Below are 12,657 nucleotides of genomic sequence, written 5' to 3'. Positions count from 1 at the left end.
TATCTTACATGTTTCAGTAAGATCACCTCTCATTCTTCTAAACTCTCATGGGTACAGGCCCAACCTGTCAAACCTTTCCTCATAAGATAACCCCCTTCATTCCAGGAATCAGTTGAGTGAACCTTGTCTGAAGTATTTCTAATGCAATTATGTCCTTTCTTAAATAAGGATACCAAAGCTGTACACTGTATTCTCTAAATATGATCTCAGCAATGCCTTGTACAACTGTAGCAAAACATCCCTATTTTTATATTCCATTCCCCTTGCAATAAATGACAAAATTCCATTTGCCTTCCAAATCACTTGCTGTACCTGCATACTAACTTTTTGTGATTCATGTACCAGGACACCCAGATCCCTCTGTACCATCGAGTTCTGTAGTCTCTCTCCTTTTAAATAATATGCTGCTTTTCTATTCTTCCTGCCAAAGTGGACAACCTCACATTTTCCCACATTATACCCCATCTACCACATTTTTACCCATTCATTTAGCCTATCTATATTCCTTTGCAGACTCCTCATGTCCTCTTCACAACTTACTGTCCTACCTATCTTTTGTGTCATCAGCAAATCTAGCAACCATACATTTGGTTCCTTCATCCTAGTCATTGATGTAGATTGTAATTAGTTGAGGCCCCAGCACTGATCCCTGTGACACCACTCGTTACATCTTTTCAACCCGAAAATGACCATTTATGCTTACTTTCTGTTTCCTGCTCGCTAGCCAATTCTCTATCCATGCTAACATGTTGCCCTCTACACCATGAGCTCTTTGTTCAGGGAAGGCTCACTCGACTCATTCCTGGGATGAAGGGCTTATCATATGAAGAAAGGTTGAGCATGTTGGTCTTTATCCTTTGGAGTTCAGAAGAATGAGAGGTGACCTCATTGAAACATATAAGATCCTGAGGGGACTTTGATAGTGTGGATACCAGGAGGATGTTTCCTCTTGTGGGGGAGACTAGAACTAGAGGACACGGTTTTAAAAAAAGGTCTCCTTTTTAAAACAGAGGTGAGGAGAATTTTTTTCTCTCAGAGGGTTGTTAGTCTGTGGAATTTTCTTCCCCAGAGAGCAGTGGAGGCTGGGTCATTGAACTTATTCAAGGCTGAGTTAGACAGATGAGGTGGGTTATGGTGGGGGCAGAGACAGGAGAGTGAAGTTGAGACCACAATCAGATCAGCCATCAGCTTATTGAATGGTGGAGCAGGCTTGTAGGGCTGAATGGCCTCCTCCTGCTTGTAAGTCTTATGGGCGGAATTTTACGGCCCATTCCGCCAGTGGGATTTTTTGGTCCCGCCAAAGTCGATGAACTTTTGAATGGCTCGCCGCATTGTCTGTGACACCCTGACGCGATGGGGGTGTAAAATTCCACCCCCGGTTTCAGCGTATGTTTTGAACTGACCGATGCGGGTGTTTCTGCTCCACACGAGACTCTTCCCAATCCCTCTTCATCTCAACTTAAGAATAAACCTTCTATTTCTTTCTCCCTCATGTGTTTGCTTCCCCTAAAATGCATCTACACTATTCACCTCAGCCACCTCAGGTGCCTGTGGCAGCGAGTTCCACATTCTCACCACCACTCTGAGTAAAGACGTTTCTCCCTGCAATCCCTATCGAGTTCACCTGTGACTATCTTTTATTTCCGGCCCCTAGTTCTGGCCTCACCTGGAAGTGGAAACATTTTCTCTACATCCGTTCTATCACAGTCATGATTTTAATAGTCACTCCTAGTAATCTTCTCTCTCCGAAGAGAAAAGTGCCCCAGCCAGTTCAATCTTGCTGTAATAATCTGGAACATATTTCAATTTTGTTGGTGATGAAAATGTACTTCCAGGTTTGTGCGCACCGTATCGTATTAGTTAACAGATTGGTTTCAAACTATTGAAATGGAGGTTGTCTGTGATTGCTCAATGGGACCTTTAACCCAAGTCATGTCACTACTGCTTCAGATGAATGCTGAATTAAACTTAAGAGCCCCACGTGTGGAGCATCGGGCATGAAATGAATGTGCATTTTTTTTTTAAGACCGCTGCCTAGCTGAAGTTTATCATGTCCACTGCGCAATTGCCTAGCAACTTGGAAGGCTCTCAAAGAGTTCTTTGTCCTTTTCATTGACATTCCATTCCATCATCGTACTACTTCTCAACATCACAACAGAGGCAAGGGTTCTGCTAAATGATCATATTCCTTCAGCTGAACGGAAAAATTTATATATCCATTTATTGAAGAGAATGATAGTTATTCTCACAATTAAGGAGAATCATTGGATTTTTTTTTAAAGGATAAAGTTCCGTTTAAAAATTATGCTTCACTAATTTGCTTTATTTACGCTGTTACATAATACAGTGTACTTTCTGTGGGATCCAGTCAGCTTTCTCATCAGCTGTGGCCAAATGATTCATTCACTAACAAGACAGGCCCCATTGTAAGGCAAGTAGACACAATAAGGACTAAACTCTGCGATGGATGTTTACTGGCATTCCATTTAAAAAGAGATATTCACCGGTTGGTGCTGCAAAGATAAAAGACAAGATTGTTCCTTTTTTGCAGAAAATTTTCTGTTTCGTTAATATGTCATCGAGTTATGTGGCACATCTGCTTGTGTGGTCTCGGATAATTTGTCACTCACGTTTATGAAATAAATTTTTATCGTTTCGTAGCTGCGCCTGTAAACAGAACTTGGCGAGCTCCTGAGATAGGTGCCTCATTTCTCCGCACTGCCCTGCTTGATGTAGTGTTTCCTGACTGTGCCACCACCTATCCGTCAACAATTTACTTCAAAACTTTCAGCTTATCACCAAAGACCACAACAAAAAAACCTTCTGAAATTTAGGAAGCCTTGGGCAGCAGAGCCTGACTGATTGGCGGAACAGGCTGGAGGAGCTGAATGCCCGCCCCCCCTGCTCCCTCAGTTCCCATCACTAACGTGACTAGAAGATGTTTTCCCTTTGCCTGTTATTTCCAAGAGCCTTATTTGGAACTGTTAATCCTTTGTTGACGGTGATGCATTGTTGCATTAGTGGCCTGGGAGCACCATGAATGAAGGCGTTTAGTCAAGCTCCCAGTTTAAAACAGAAACTTGAGTAGATTGTTAATGTTAGGCCAAAGACGAGGGGATGGGGTGGAATTTCTTGTCCTGCCACAACTCCACCAGGAGGTGAAAAGGGAAGAATAGAGAGCTGGTTGTAACTGTTTCCTGAAGTTTACAGCTTTTCTGGTGAGGAGTGAAACCTCAGTACTACCACAACTTGCATTTATATAGCGCCTCTAACACAGCAAAATATCCCAAGGCCTTTCGCAGAAGAGATTATCAAACAAAAATTTAACACCGTGTCACCGAAGGAGATTTTAGGATAGGCAGCCAAAAGCTTAGTCAAAGAGAGAGGTTTTAAGGAGCATCTTAAAGGAAGAGAGAGAGAGAGATGGACAGGTTTAAGAAGGTTTAAGCAGGAAATTCCAGGACTTAGATGAAGATAGTGCCATCAACGACGGAACGATCAGAAGGCAGATAGTGTCAAGCAGGGAGGTGCTGAAAACACATTTAAATTAGTGGTTCTGTCAAAACCAAAGCTGTCTTGGAAACCTTGCCCACCCAGTGAGGTCAGATGGATGGGCCTCCACATGATAAGGTGTGGACCCCATCTGCTGTGGTCCAGATAAGGGAATTGGCCCTAAGTCCCTGAAGAAAAGCATGTTTGTTTTCTGAAAACGTTGTTAATGATCCAGCCTCCTTACGTAGGGAGCCAAGGGGACCATGGTTAGAGGGGGAGGAAGGCCCTGGAATTTTGATGGATGCACCATCGACAGCCATACCTTCAGCTGCCTGGGCCTAAAGCTCTGAAATTCTCTGCTCAAAGCTCTCTACCTCTATCTCCTTCTTTAAAAAAGTTAGTAAGCAGGTACAGCAAGTAATTAAGAAGGATAATGGAATGCTATCCTTTATTACAAGAGGGATTGAACATGAAAGTAAGGATGTTGTGCTTCAGTTATGCAGGGCATTGGTGAGACTGCACCTCGAATAATGTGTGCAAATTTGGTCTCTTTATTTAAGGAAGGATGTAAATGCATTTGAGGTGGTTCAGAGGAGGTTGACTAGATTGATACCTGGAATGAGTGGGTTGCCTTATGAGGAAAGGTTGGACAGACTGGGCTTGTTTCCACTGGAGTTTAGAAGAGTAAGAGGTGATTTGATTGAAGTGTACAAGATCCTGAACGGCATTGACAAGGTGGACATTGAAAGGATGTTTCCTCTTGTGGGTGAGTCCAGAACTAGGGGGTACTGTTTTAAAATTCGGAATCGCCCTTTTAGGACAGAAATTAGGAGACGTTTTCTCTCTTGGAGGGTTGTGCGACTTTGCAATTCTCTGCCTCAGAAGGTGGTGGAGATGGGGTCATTGAATATATTTAAGGCAGAGGTAGATAGGTTCTTGTTAGGCAAGGGAATCGAAGGTTATCGGGGTTAGATGGGAATGTGGAAGTCGAAACACAAGAAGATCAGCCATGATCTTATTGAATGGCAGAACAGGCTCGAGGGGCCGAATGGTCTAATCCTGTTCCTATTTCTTATGTTCTTAAGTTGCTTCTTAAAACCTACCACTTTGACTAAGCTTTTGGTCACCTGCCTTAGTATATTGCCTTATTTGACTTGGCGTCAAATTTTGTCCGATTATGCTCCTGTGAAGCTCCTTGGGATGTTTCAGTATGTTAAAGATGCTATACAAATGCGAATTGTTGGCAAAGGAGAAACCATTACCAGTATAATAAACTGAAGGACGTTGGTGTCTTAGCATTGATTAAGCATTGAGTGCCCTGTAAGTTTTGAATGTTGATTGACAGTTTGTTCTGATTGACAGAGATTTCCTTTGCTTCTGTGTTTAGGTATACACTGTGATAGCGTGTGTGCAGAAGGACGATGGGGACCAAACTGCACACTGCCCTGTAACTGTAAGAATGGTGCTTCCTGCTCACCCGATGACGGAGCTTGCGAGTGTGCACCTGGATACAGAGGCACCACCTGCCAACGCAGTAAGAAACGCATCGATCTCCGGACCCCATTGAATTCTATTAATGAGCCACCCCCTACTTAGAACCATAGTGCCAAATTTTAACACCCGGACACGGGTGGGCTGGGGTCTGGTGTGATGCTAAACTTCTAAAAAATCTCAAACCTGATCCCTAACCAACCAACTTCCATGTTTGACCGAGGTCGGATAAGGTTCAGGCATGAGGCGGGTTGATAATTCGAATATGTTAATGAGTTTGGTAGCCTCTGATTTAACCTGCCTTGTAGGCTTTACAGTGGCTGACTGTATTTCCCAGAACTTGGGAGCTGAGGATAGCTTTGAGGAGAAGGTAAATTCCTTACAGCCTTGCAGGCCAAGAGGCTCAAGGGTGCTTCCTCCAGCCACACCCCCTCCCCCTCCATCAAGCTTCCCCATCATCAAGGAGCCAAGGCCATAAAGCTGACATCCAGGCAGGGAACCTGTCAAGGACAAAAGACATACGCAGACGATGTGTTGTCTATCCGAGAAACTCTACCCCAACCCCTGCCGAGACGTTAACATCCAGGCCATCGAATCGTACAACACAGAAGGAGGCCACATGGTCCATTGCACCTCTGCTGGCTCTCCATGACTAGAGCTATCCCATTAGAGTCACCCCTGGCTTTTTTCCCCAGAGCCCTGTTGCCTTATGGTATGACTCCCACCACTTGTTGCCACACAGTGTTGGGCACATGGGGCACCTGTACATTCCTGGACAGCAGTGTCGCTGGAGTGGTGTTGGGGCAGTGGGTGGGTGGGACGAGAGGGGTAAAAGCTCATCTCCCAAAAGCATCAAATCAATTTTGTTGGAAAAGCAGCAAACTGGTGTTTAGGGGCAGCTTTAATAACAAAAGGAGAGGTGTTTCTATAATTTTCTTCATCTGACCCCAGCGCGCCAGTGAAGTGCCAATTAACCCCAAGACCAACCTGAAATATTTAAATACGTCTTGCTCAGTACAGGGATCAGGGCCACAAATAGTAAGCTGGGGGCAGAAGGTTAAAGGGGGGATTTAATAGAGGTGTTCAAAACCATGAAGGGCTTTGAAAGGGTAAATAAGCAGAAACTGTTTCTACTGGCAGGGGTCTTCCTGCATTTATATAGCACCATTAAAACAGTAAAACACTCCAAGGTGCTTCACAAGAACATTATCAAACAGCATTTGACACCGAGCCACATAAGAAGATGTTAGGACAGGCGGCCAAAAGGTTAGTAAAAGAGGTAGGTTTTCAGCAGCACCTTCAAGGTGGAGTTGTTGTTGTAAAACTTTGGTACTGTTTCAAAAATGTTGAAGTTGTGACCAGTGTTGTTTTGATTGATTGTGACCAATAATTTTTCCATTGCAGTCTGTTCACCTGGGTTCTATGGACATCGTTGCAGTCAGGCCTGTCCTCACTGTGTACACAGTAATGGGCCTTGCCATCATGTCACGGGGCAGTGTGACTGCCTACCTGGCTTCACAGGAGCTCTCTGCAATGAAGGTAGCTTTGTCTTTTTAAGCTGTACTGAAAGCTTTGGGGCTTCTGTTATGTTGAGTCCCATATTCAACTTGCGTTGAAGGAGACCAGAGGAAAATTAAGCTTCACTCACTAACACTTGTCTCCCGGTGGCCTTCCACCCTCCATAAACTTTAGCTCATCCAAAACTCTGCTGTCTGTATCCTAACTCGCACATAACTCCGTTCACCCATCACCCCCTGTTCTTGCGCAGCTCCAATGACACCCAGTCCAGTAACACCTTGATTTTAAAATTCTGACCCTCATTCTCAAACCCCTCCATGCCTTCCTCAGTGACCTCCTCCTGCCCTACAGCCTCCGGGGTCTCTGTGCTGCTCCAATTCTGACCTTCTGTTTGTCTGATTATGCTCCCGCAAAGCACTGAGAATTTTTTCAACCATGTTAAAAGTGCTATATAAATGCAAGTTGTTGAGAAATGGCAATGGTTGGGATGAGAGACTTGTAACATACCAGAAATGTTGGGGAGCACAGGGTTTAGTGAGAGGGAGGAACTGAAAGAAATCAGTATTAGTAGGGAAATGGTGTTGGGGAAATTGATGGGATTGAAGGCCGATAAATCCCCAGGGCCTGATAATCGACATCCCAGAGTACGTAAGGAAGTGGCCCTAGAAATAGTGGATGAATTGGTGGTCATCTTCCGAGATTCTATAGACTCTGGAACAGTTCCTACAGATTGGAGGGTAGCTAATGTAACCCCACTATTTAAAAGGGAGGTAGAGAGAAAACAGGGAGTCATAGACCAGTCAGCCTGATGCCAGTAGTGGGGAAAATTCTAGGATCCATTATAAAAGATTTAATAGCTGAGCACTTGGAAAACAGTGGCAGAATCGGACAGAGTCAGCATGGATTTACAAAAGGGAAATTATGCTTGACAAATCTACTGGAATTTTTCGAGGATGTAACTAGTAGAGTTGATGAGGGGGAGCCAGTGGATGTGGTTTATTTGGACTTTCAGAAGGCTTTCGACAAAGTCCCACATAAGAGATTAGCGTGTAAAATTAAAGCACATGGGATTGGGGGTAGTGTATTGAGATGGATAGAAAACTGGTTGGCAGACAGGAAACAAAGAGTAGGAATAAACGGGTTTTTTTCCGAATGGCAGGCAGTGACTAGTGGGGTACCGCAGGGATCGGTGCTGGTGCCCCAGCTATTCACAATATATATGAATGATTTAGATGAGGGAGCTAAATGTAATATCTCCAAATTTGCAGATGACACAAAGCTGGGTGGGAGGGTGAGCTGTGAGGAGGATACAGAGATGCTTCAGTGTGATTTGGACAAGCTGAGTGAGTTGGCAAATGCATGGCAGATACAATATAATGTGGATAAATGTGAGGTTATCCACTTTGGTAGCAAAAACAGGAAGGCAGATTATTATCTGAATGGCTATAAATTGAGAGAGGGGAATGTGCAACGAGACCTGGGTGTCCTTGTACACCAGTTGCTGAAGGCAAGCATGCAGGTGCAACAGGTGGTAAAGAAGGCAAATGGTATGTTGGCCTTCATAGCCAGAGGATTCGAGTACAGGAATAGGGATGTCTTGCTGCAATTGTACAGGGCCTTGGTGAGATCACACCTGGAATATTGTGTGCAGTTTTGGTCTCCTTATCTGAGGAAGGATGTTCTTGCTATAGAGGGAGTGCAGCGAAGGTTTACCAGACTGATTCCTGGGATGGCGGGGCTGATATATGAGGAGAGATTGAGTCGGTTAGGAACATATTCGCTTGAGTTCAGAAGAATGAGGGGGGGATCTCACAGAAACCTATAAAATTCTAACAGGACTAGACAGGGTAGATGCAGGAAGGATGTTCCCAATGGTGGAGGAGTCCAGAACCAGGGGTCACAGTCTGAGGATACGGGGTAGACCATTTAGGACTGAGATGAGGAGAAATTTTTCACCCAGAGAGTGGTGAGCCTGTGGAATTCACTACCACAGAAAGTAGTTGAGGCCAAAACATTGTATGTTTTCAAGAAGGAGTTAGATATAGCTCTTGGGGCGAAAGGGATCAAAGGGTATGTGGAGAAAGCGGGAGCAGGCTATTGAGTTGGATGATCAGCCATGATCATAATGAATGGCAGAGCAAGTTCGAAGGGCCGAATGGCCTACTCCTCCTATTTTCTATGTTTCTATGTAATTAAGTAAACAGAAAATCATAGAAAACTTATGGGTCAGAAGGAGGTCATACAGCCCATCATATCTGCGCTGGCTGAAAAAGAATTACCCAGCCTAATCCCACTTTCCAGTTCTTGTTCCGCAGCCCTGCATGTTAACCTACAGGTAGACGGAGTAAGTGTTGACACCACTGTCTCAGCCAATGAGTTAGAGACAGGGTGGAATTTAACAGCAGGGTTAAGAGCAAACAGCCTATTCTACAAGTCTATTTACCCAGCAAACAGTCCACAGTTTATTTAAAGAGTCCATAGAAGCTACCCCATAAACAGAACTCATTCCAAAACTACAGCAAAGTCTCCAGATAAGAGTGTGATTATTTCTCCCGCAAAATGCAGTCAGTGGAGGATAGCTACACAGTACAAATTATGTGCACTAAAGTCAATCCCAGTCACTCCTTAACGGTGAGTGAAGGGTATGGTGGGATTACCCAACCAAATCTATCCTGGACTTGTGCTGTTACTATAGGCAACCTGAAAAGCATTGGAAAAAAAATGGCTTGCATCTTATTTTCTGGAGTTAATTTACTGACAATGCTATCTTTAGATTATCAGCCTGAGTGAAGGACAGTTACTGTTTGGTTAACCTGGAATCTACAAATACAAGAAAAGGATTGGGATAGGATTATACCTTCTCTGACTTGCAAATTTCCTTTAACATCAGTGTTGACACTTTTGAACTCATTGGCATTAGTTCTCAGATATTAAATAAGCAAATACCGTTTCATCAAAACCATGTTGCTTCCCACCGTTTTGTTTATGCTTTGTTTTTCTATGTCTAAAGTTTACGTTGCTGTTTTACAGTGTGTCCCAGCAGTCGTTTCGGGAAAGCTTGTGCTAGTTTCTGCACTTGTACAAACAATGGAACGTGCAATCCCATCGATGGGTCCTGCCAATGCTACCCAGGGTGGATTGGAAGTGACTGTTCTCAATGTAAATATCAATATTTCTTTCCTTGAAGTTTCCTGTTGATTTCTTAAAAAGTTATTGTTCAAGTGACATTAAAAAGTGTCAGTTCTCCCCCATGTTGCGATCCACATAGAGACCAATAACTTTAAAAAAGAATTTCAAACTTCAGGTTGATGGCTAAAAGGATGATATGACAAGATTTCTTGTGTTAAGACCTTTACTGTAACAAACAGACTAAAAGCACTATTGACTAAGCACTATTTTTGGAGAAAAGTTATACTTTAAACTACAGAACAGAACTTTCCCTTTCGCTTTTAACAGAACTGAATAAAACCCACTTCACAGGTATACTTTACACTGTCTCAAAAATAGTCATTCGATTTTCCGAAATCCAGTCCAATGTGATTCTTAGATCCCGAGGGTTTACTGCCATTCTTTTCCTGCCCCAGCCTAGTAACTTTTAACCTCAGAACTGAAGGGTTTTCCTAGAGATTCTCCATCTAGCACAAGCTGGGTGAATCTTCCAGCCTCATTTCAAATCCCCATGAATTTGTTTTTTTCAATCCAAGCACGAACTCCCACCCACACCCTGGACACTGAACCATGGAGACTTTCAGCCTCTAACTGCTCCTTCTCTCCTGGGTCCTGGCAGACTAACATTGTCTGTGAGCTTCAGGGATATCATAGAGACCTTTCCCCTCTCAAAGCCCATCTCCGTGGTAACATGAATCACATGGGCCTTTTATCCAGGTAGAAAGGATTAGCTATCCTTGAGACCTCAAATGTCTTTTATCTTGAAAGTCATTGGACAGTTTAAAGCATGACTGTTTACAACCCAAAATTCTCAAAACCTTCCTGGGACTCTGGAGAGTAGGGGCAGGATTTTTCAGTCGGTGTGTGTGAGTGGGCCCGACACACCAACGTGTAAAATGACGCGTGAAGACATTGGGCGTGTGTCCCAATGTCATCGCGCTGTCTTGTGATGTCTCGTTTGGCAGACGTGCGCCTGCCGATATGTAAACGGACTATTAAAGCCATTAAGGAAGTGATTAAGGTCATTGTTTATGCTGCCCGTCCAACCTTATGGTTGACGGGCAGGTGAAAAGCCAAGCGGCCTTCCCGTTTTTTAGAAAACCTCGTCCATGAGCGGGACGAGGTTTCCTAAAGCTTTTATTAATTAAATTTTTTTAATTTCCAAAATATAAAAGCATGTCCCATCGCATGTGGCACAGTCACATGGGGCAATATGTTTAATTAAAATTTAAACCATTTATTTAATAATTTCAGTAGCGGTTCAATCTCCCTGAAGCAGCTCCGTGCCTCAGGGAGATTGAAGCGCTCTTTCGCACGCATGCGCGCAAAGGAGCGCTGTCCCTGACTCTCCCGCCTCCCCCTGCCCGCACAGGTATCTGACGCTGGGCGGGCCTAAATTGGCCCGCCTGCGTAAAATGGCGGCACAAAGCCACAATCGGCGCCACGGCCTCTCCTGCCGAGACCACCCGCCGAATTCAGGCCTAGCAGTCTAGCCCCTGTAAACACAGATGCTGCTACTGTTGTCTCGAAATGCGAACACCTTACTCCCTCTTTCCAGCAATACAACCCAGGCCTCCCTTTAATCTTGAACAGTCACGTCACCCAGGCCTGTTGTCAGGCAGACTTCAGAACAGGTCACATGACACCGTTCAATTTATCCCAAATTAAAGACACAGTTCCAAAAAGTAACAATCTTATAAAACCTCATAATAATAACACCTGTATTGATTTATCCTTATACAAACTTTTATTCGCACAAAGTCATGCACTCTGTAAACCCTTTGAGTATTTTAATTGTCACATTACTTCGTTGATACAAACAAATCATTCATAAGTACCGGGAGGGCCTCAGCTGGAATATTGGGTCCAATTCCAGGATGTCAAGGCCTTAGAGAGGGTGCGGAGAAGATTTACTAGAATGGGACCAGGGATGAGAGACTTCAGTTAATGTGGGAGAGACTGGAGAAGCTGGGATTGTTCTCCTCAGAGTGGAGAAGGTTTAACAGAGGCGTCCAAAAATTATGGGTTTTTGTGGGGAAGGAGGAACTTCTGGCATGAAGGTCGGTAAGCAGAGGATGCAGACAGCTAGCAAAAGAACCATAGGGGAGATGAGCAGAATTTTTTACACAGGAATGCGCTGCCTGAAAGGGCGGTGGAAGCAGATTCAGCAGTAACTGGCGAAGGGAATTTGGATGAATACTTGAAGGGAAAAAAATTGCAGGGCTGTGAGGAAAGAGCTGGGGGGGGGGCAGGGGGGGGTGTGGTGGTGAGTGTGACTGAGAGAATAGCTCTTTCAAAGAGCCAGCACAGACATGATAGACTGAATGGCCCCCTCCTGTGCTGAATGAACCTATGAATAGTATAAATATTTTTTGTTGATAAATGAATGGTGAAGAGACATTCAGGGAAACTTTGTAAGTGTTTATCCAAAGCTCTTCTGAACGTTATTGCTGAACCTGCTTCCATCGTCCTTTCGGGCAGCACGCTCCAGTTAACATTCTAAGATTGCAATGATTCAAAATTCTTGGAAAAAAGTTATGACCTGCAGAGCAAAACTGCTCTTCAAATGTGTAGAGGGATTGAGTAGAGGATGGCCCTATGTTCCCTGGAATTTAGAAGAATGAGAGGTGATCTCTTTGAAACATGTAAAATTCTTAACCTGGCTGATGCTGAGAAGTTGCTCTCTCTCTCTACCAGCCCCCCCACCACCCCCGCCGACCCTGGCTGGAGAGTCTAGACCATGGGGTGGGGGGGGTGGACACAGACTCAGGATAAGGGGTCAGCCATTTTTGACTGAGACGAGGAGAAGCTTCTTCCCTCAGAGGGTTGTGAATCTTTGGAATTTTCTAACCGAGAGAGCTTTGGATGCTCAGTCATTGAGCGTATTCAAGACAGAGGTTGATAGATTTTTGGACATTAAGGGAACGGGACAGGAAAGTAGAGTTGAGGCAGAAGGTCGGCCATGGCCTTTTTGAATGGCAGAGCAGG

The 12,657-nt window shown here is 44.2% G+C and overlaps 1 protein-coding gene across 1 annotated transcript in view; it reads left to right on the top strand.

The window, feature by feature from the left end:
- megf10 (multiple EGF-like-domains 10) overlaps nt 1–12,657 on the top strand; it is a 176,436-nt gene that overhangs the window by 142,212 nt on the left and 21,567 nt on the right. The window contains exons 14-16 of the mRNA XM_078559641.1: nt 4,880–5,026; nt 6,388–6,522; nt 9,532–9,660. Coding sequence (XP_078415767.1) covers nt 4,880–5,026; nt 6,388–6,522; nt 9,532–9,660 — 411 coding nt within the window. The remainder of the gene's footprint in view (nt 1–4,879; nt 5,027–6,387; nt 6,523–9,531; nt 9,661–12,657) is intronic.

This window comes from Cetorhinus maximus, chromosome 2 (genome assembly GCF_964194155.1).
Source record: "Cetorhinus maximus chromosome 2, sCetMax3.hap1.1, whole genome shotgun sequence".
NCBI lineage: Eukaryota > Metazoa > Chordata > Chondrichthyes > Lamniformes > Cetorhinidae > Cetorhinus > Cetorhinus maximus.
This window is presented reverse-complemented; position numbering and strand designations above follow the sequence as displayed.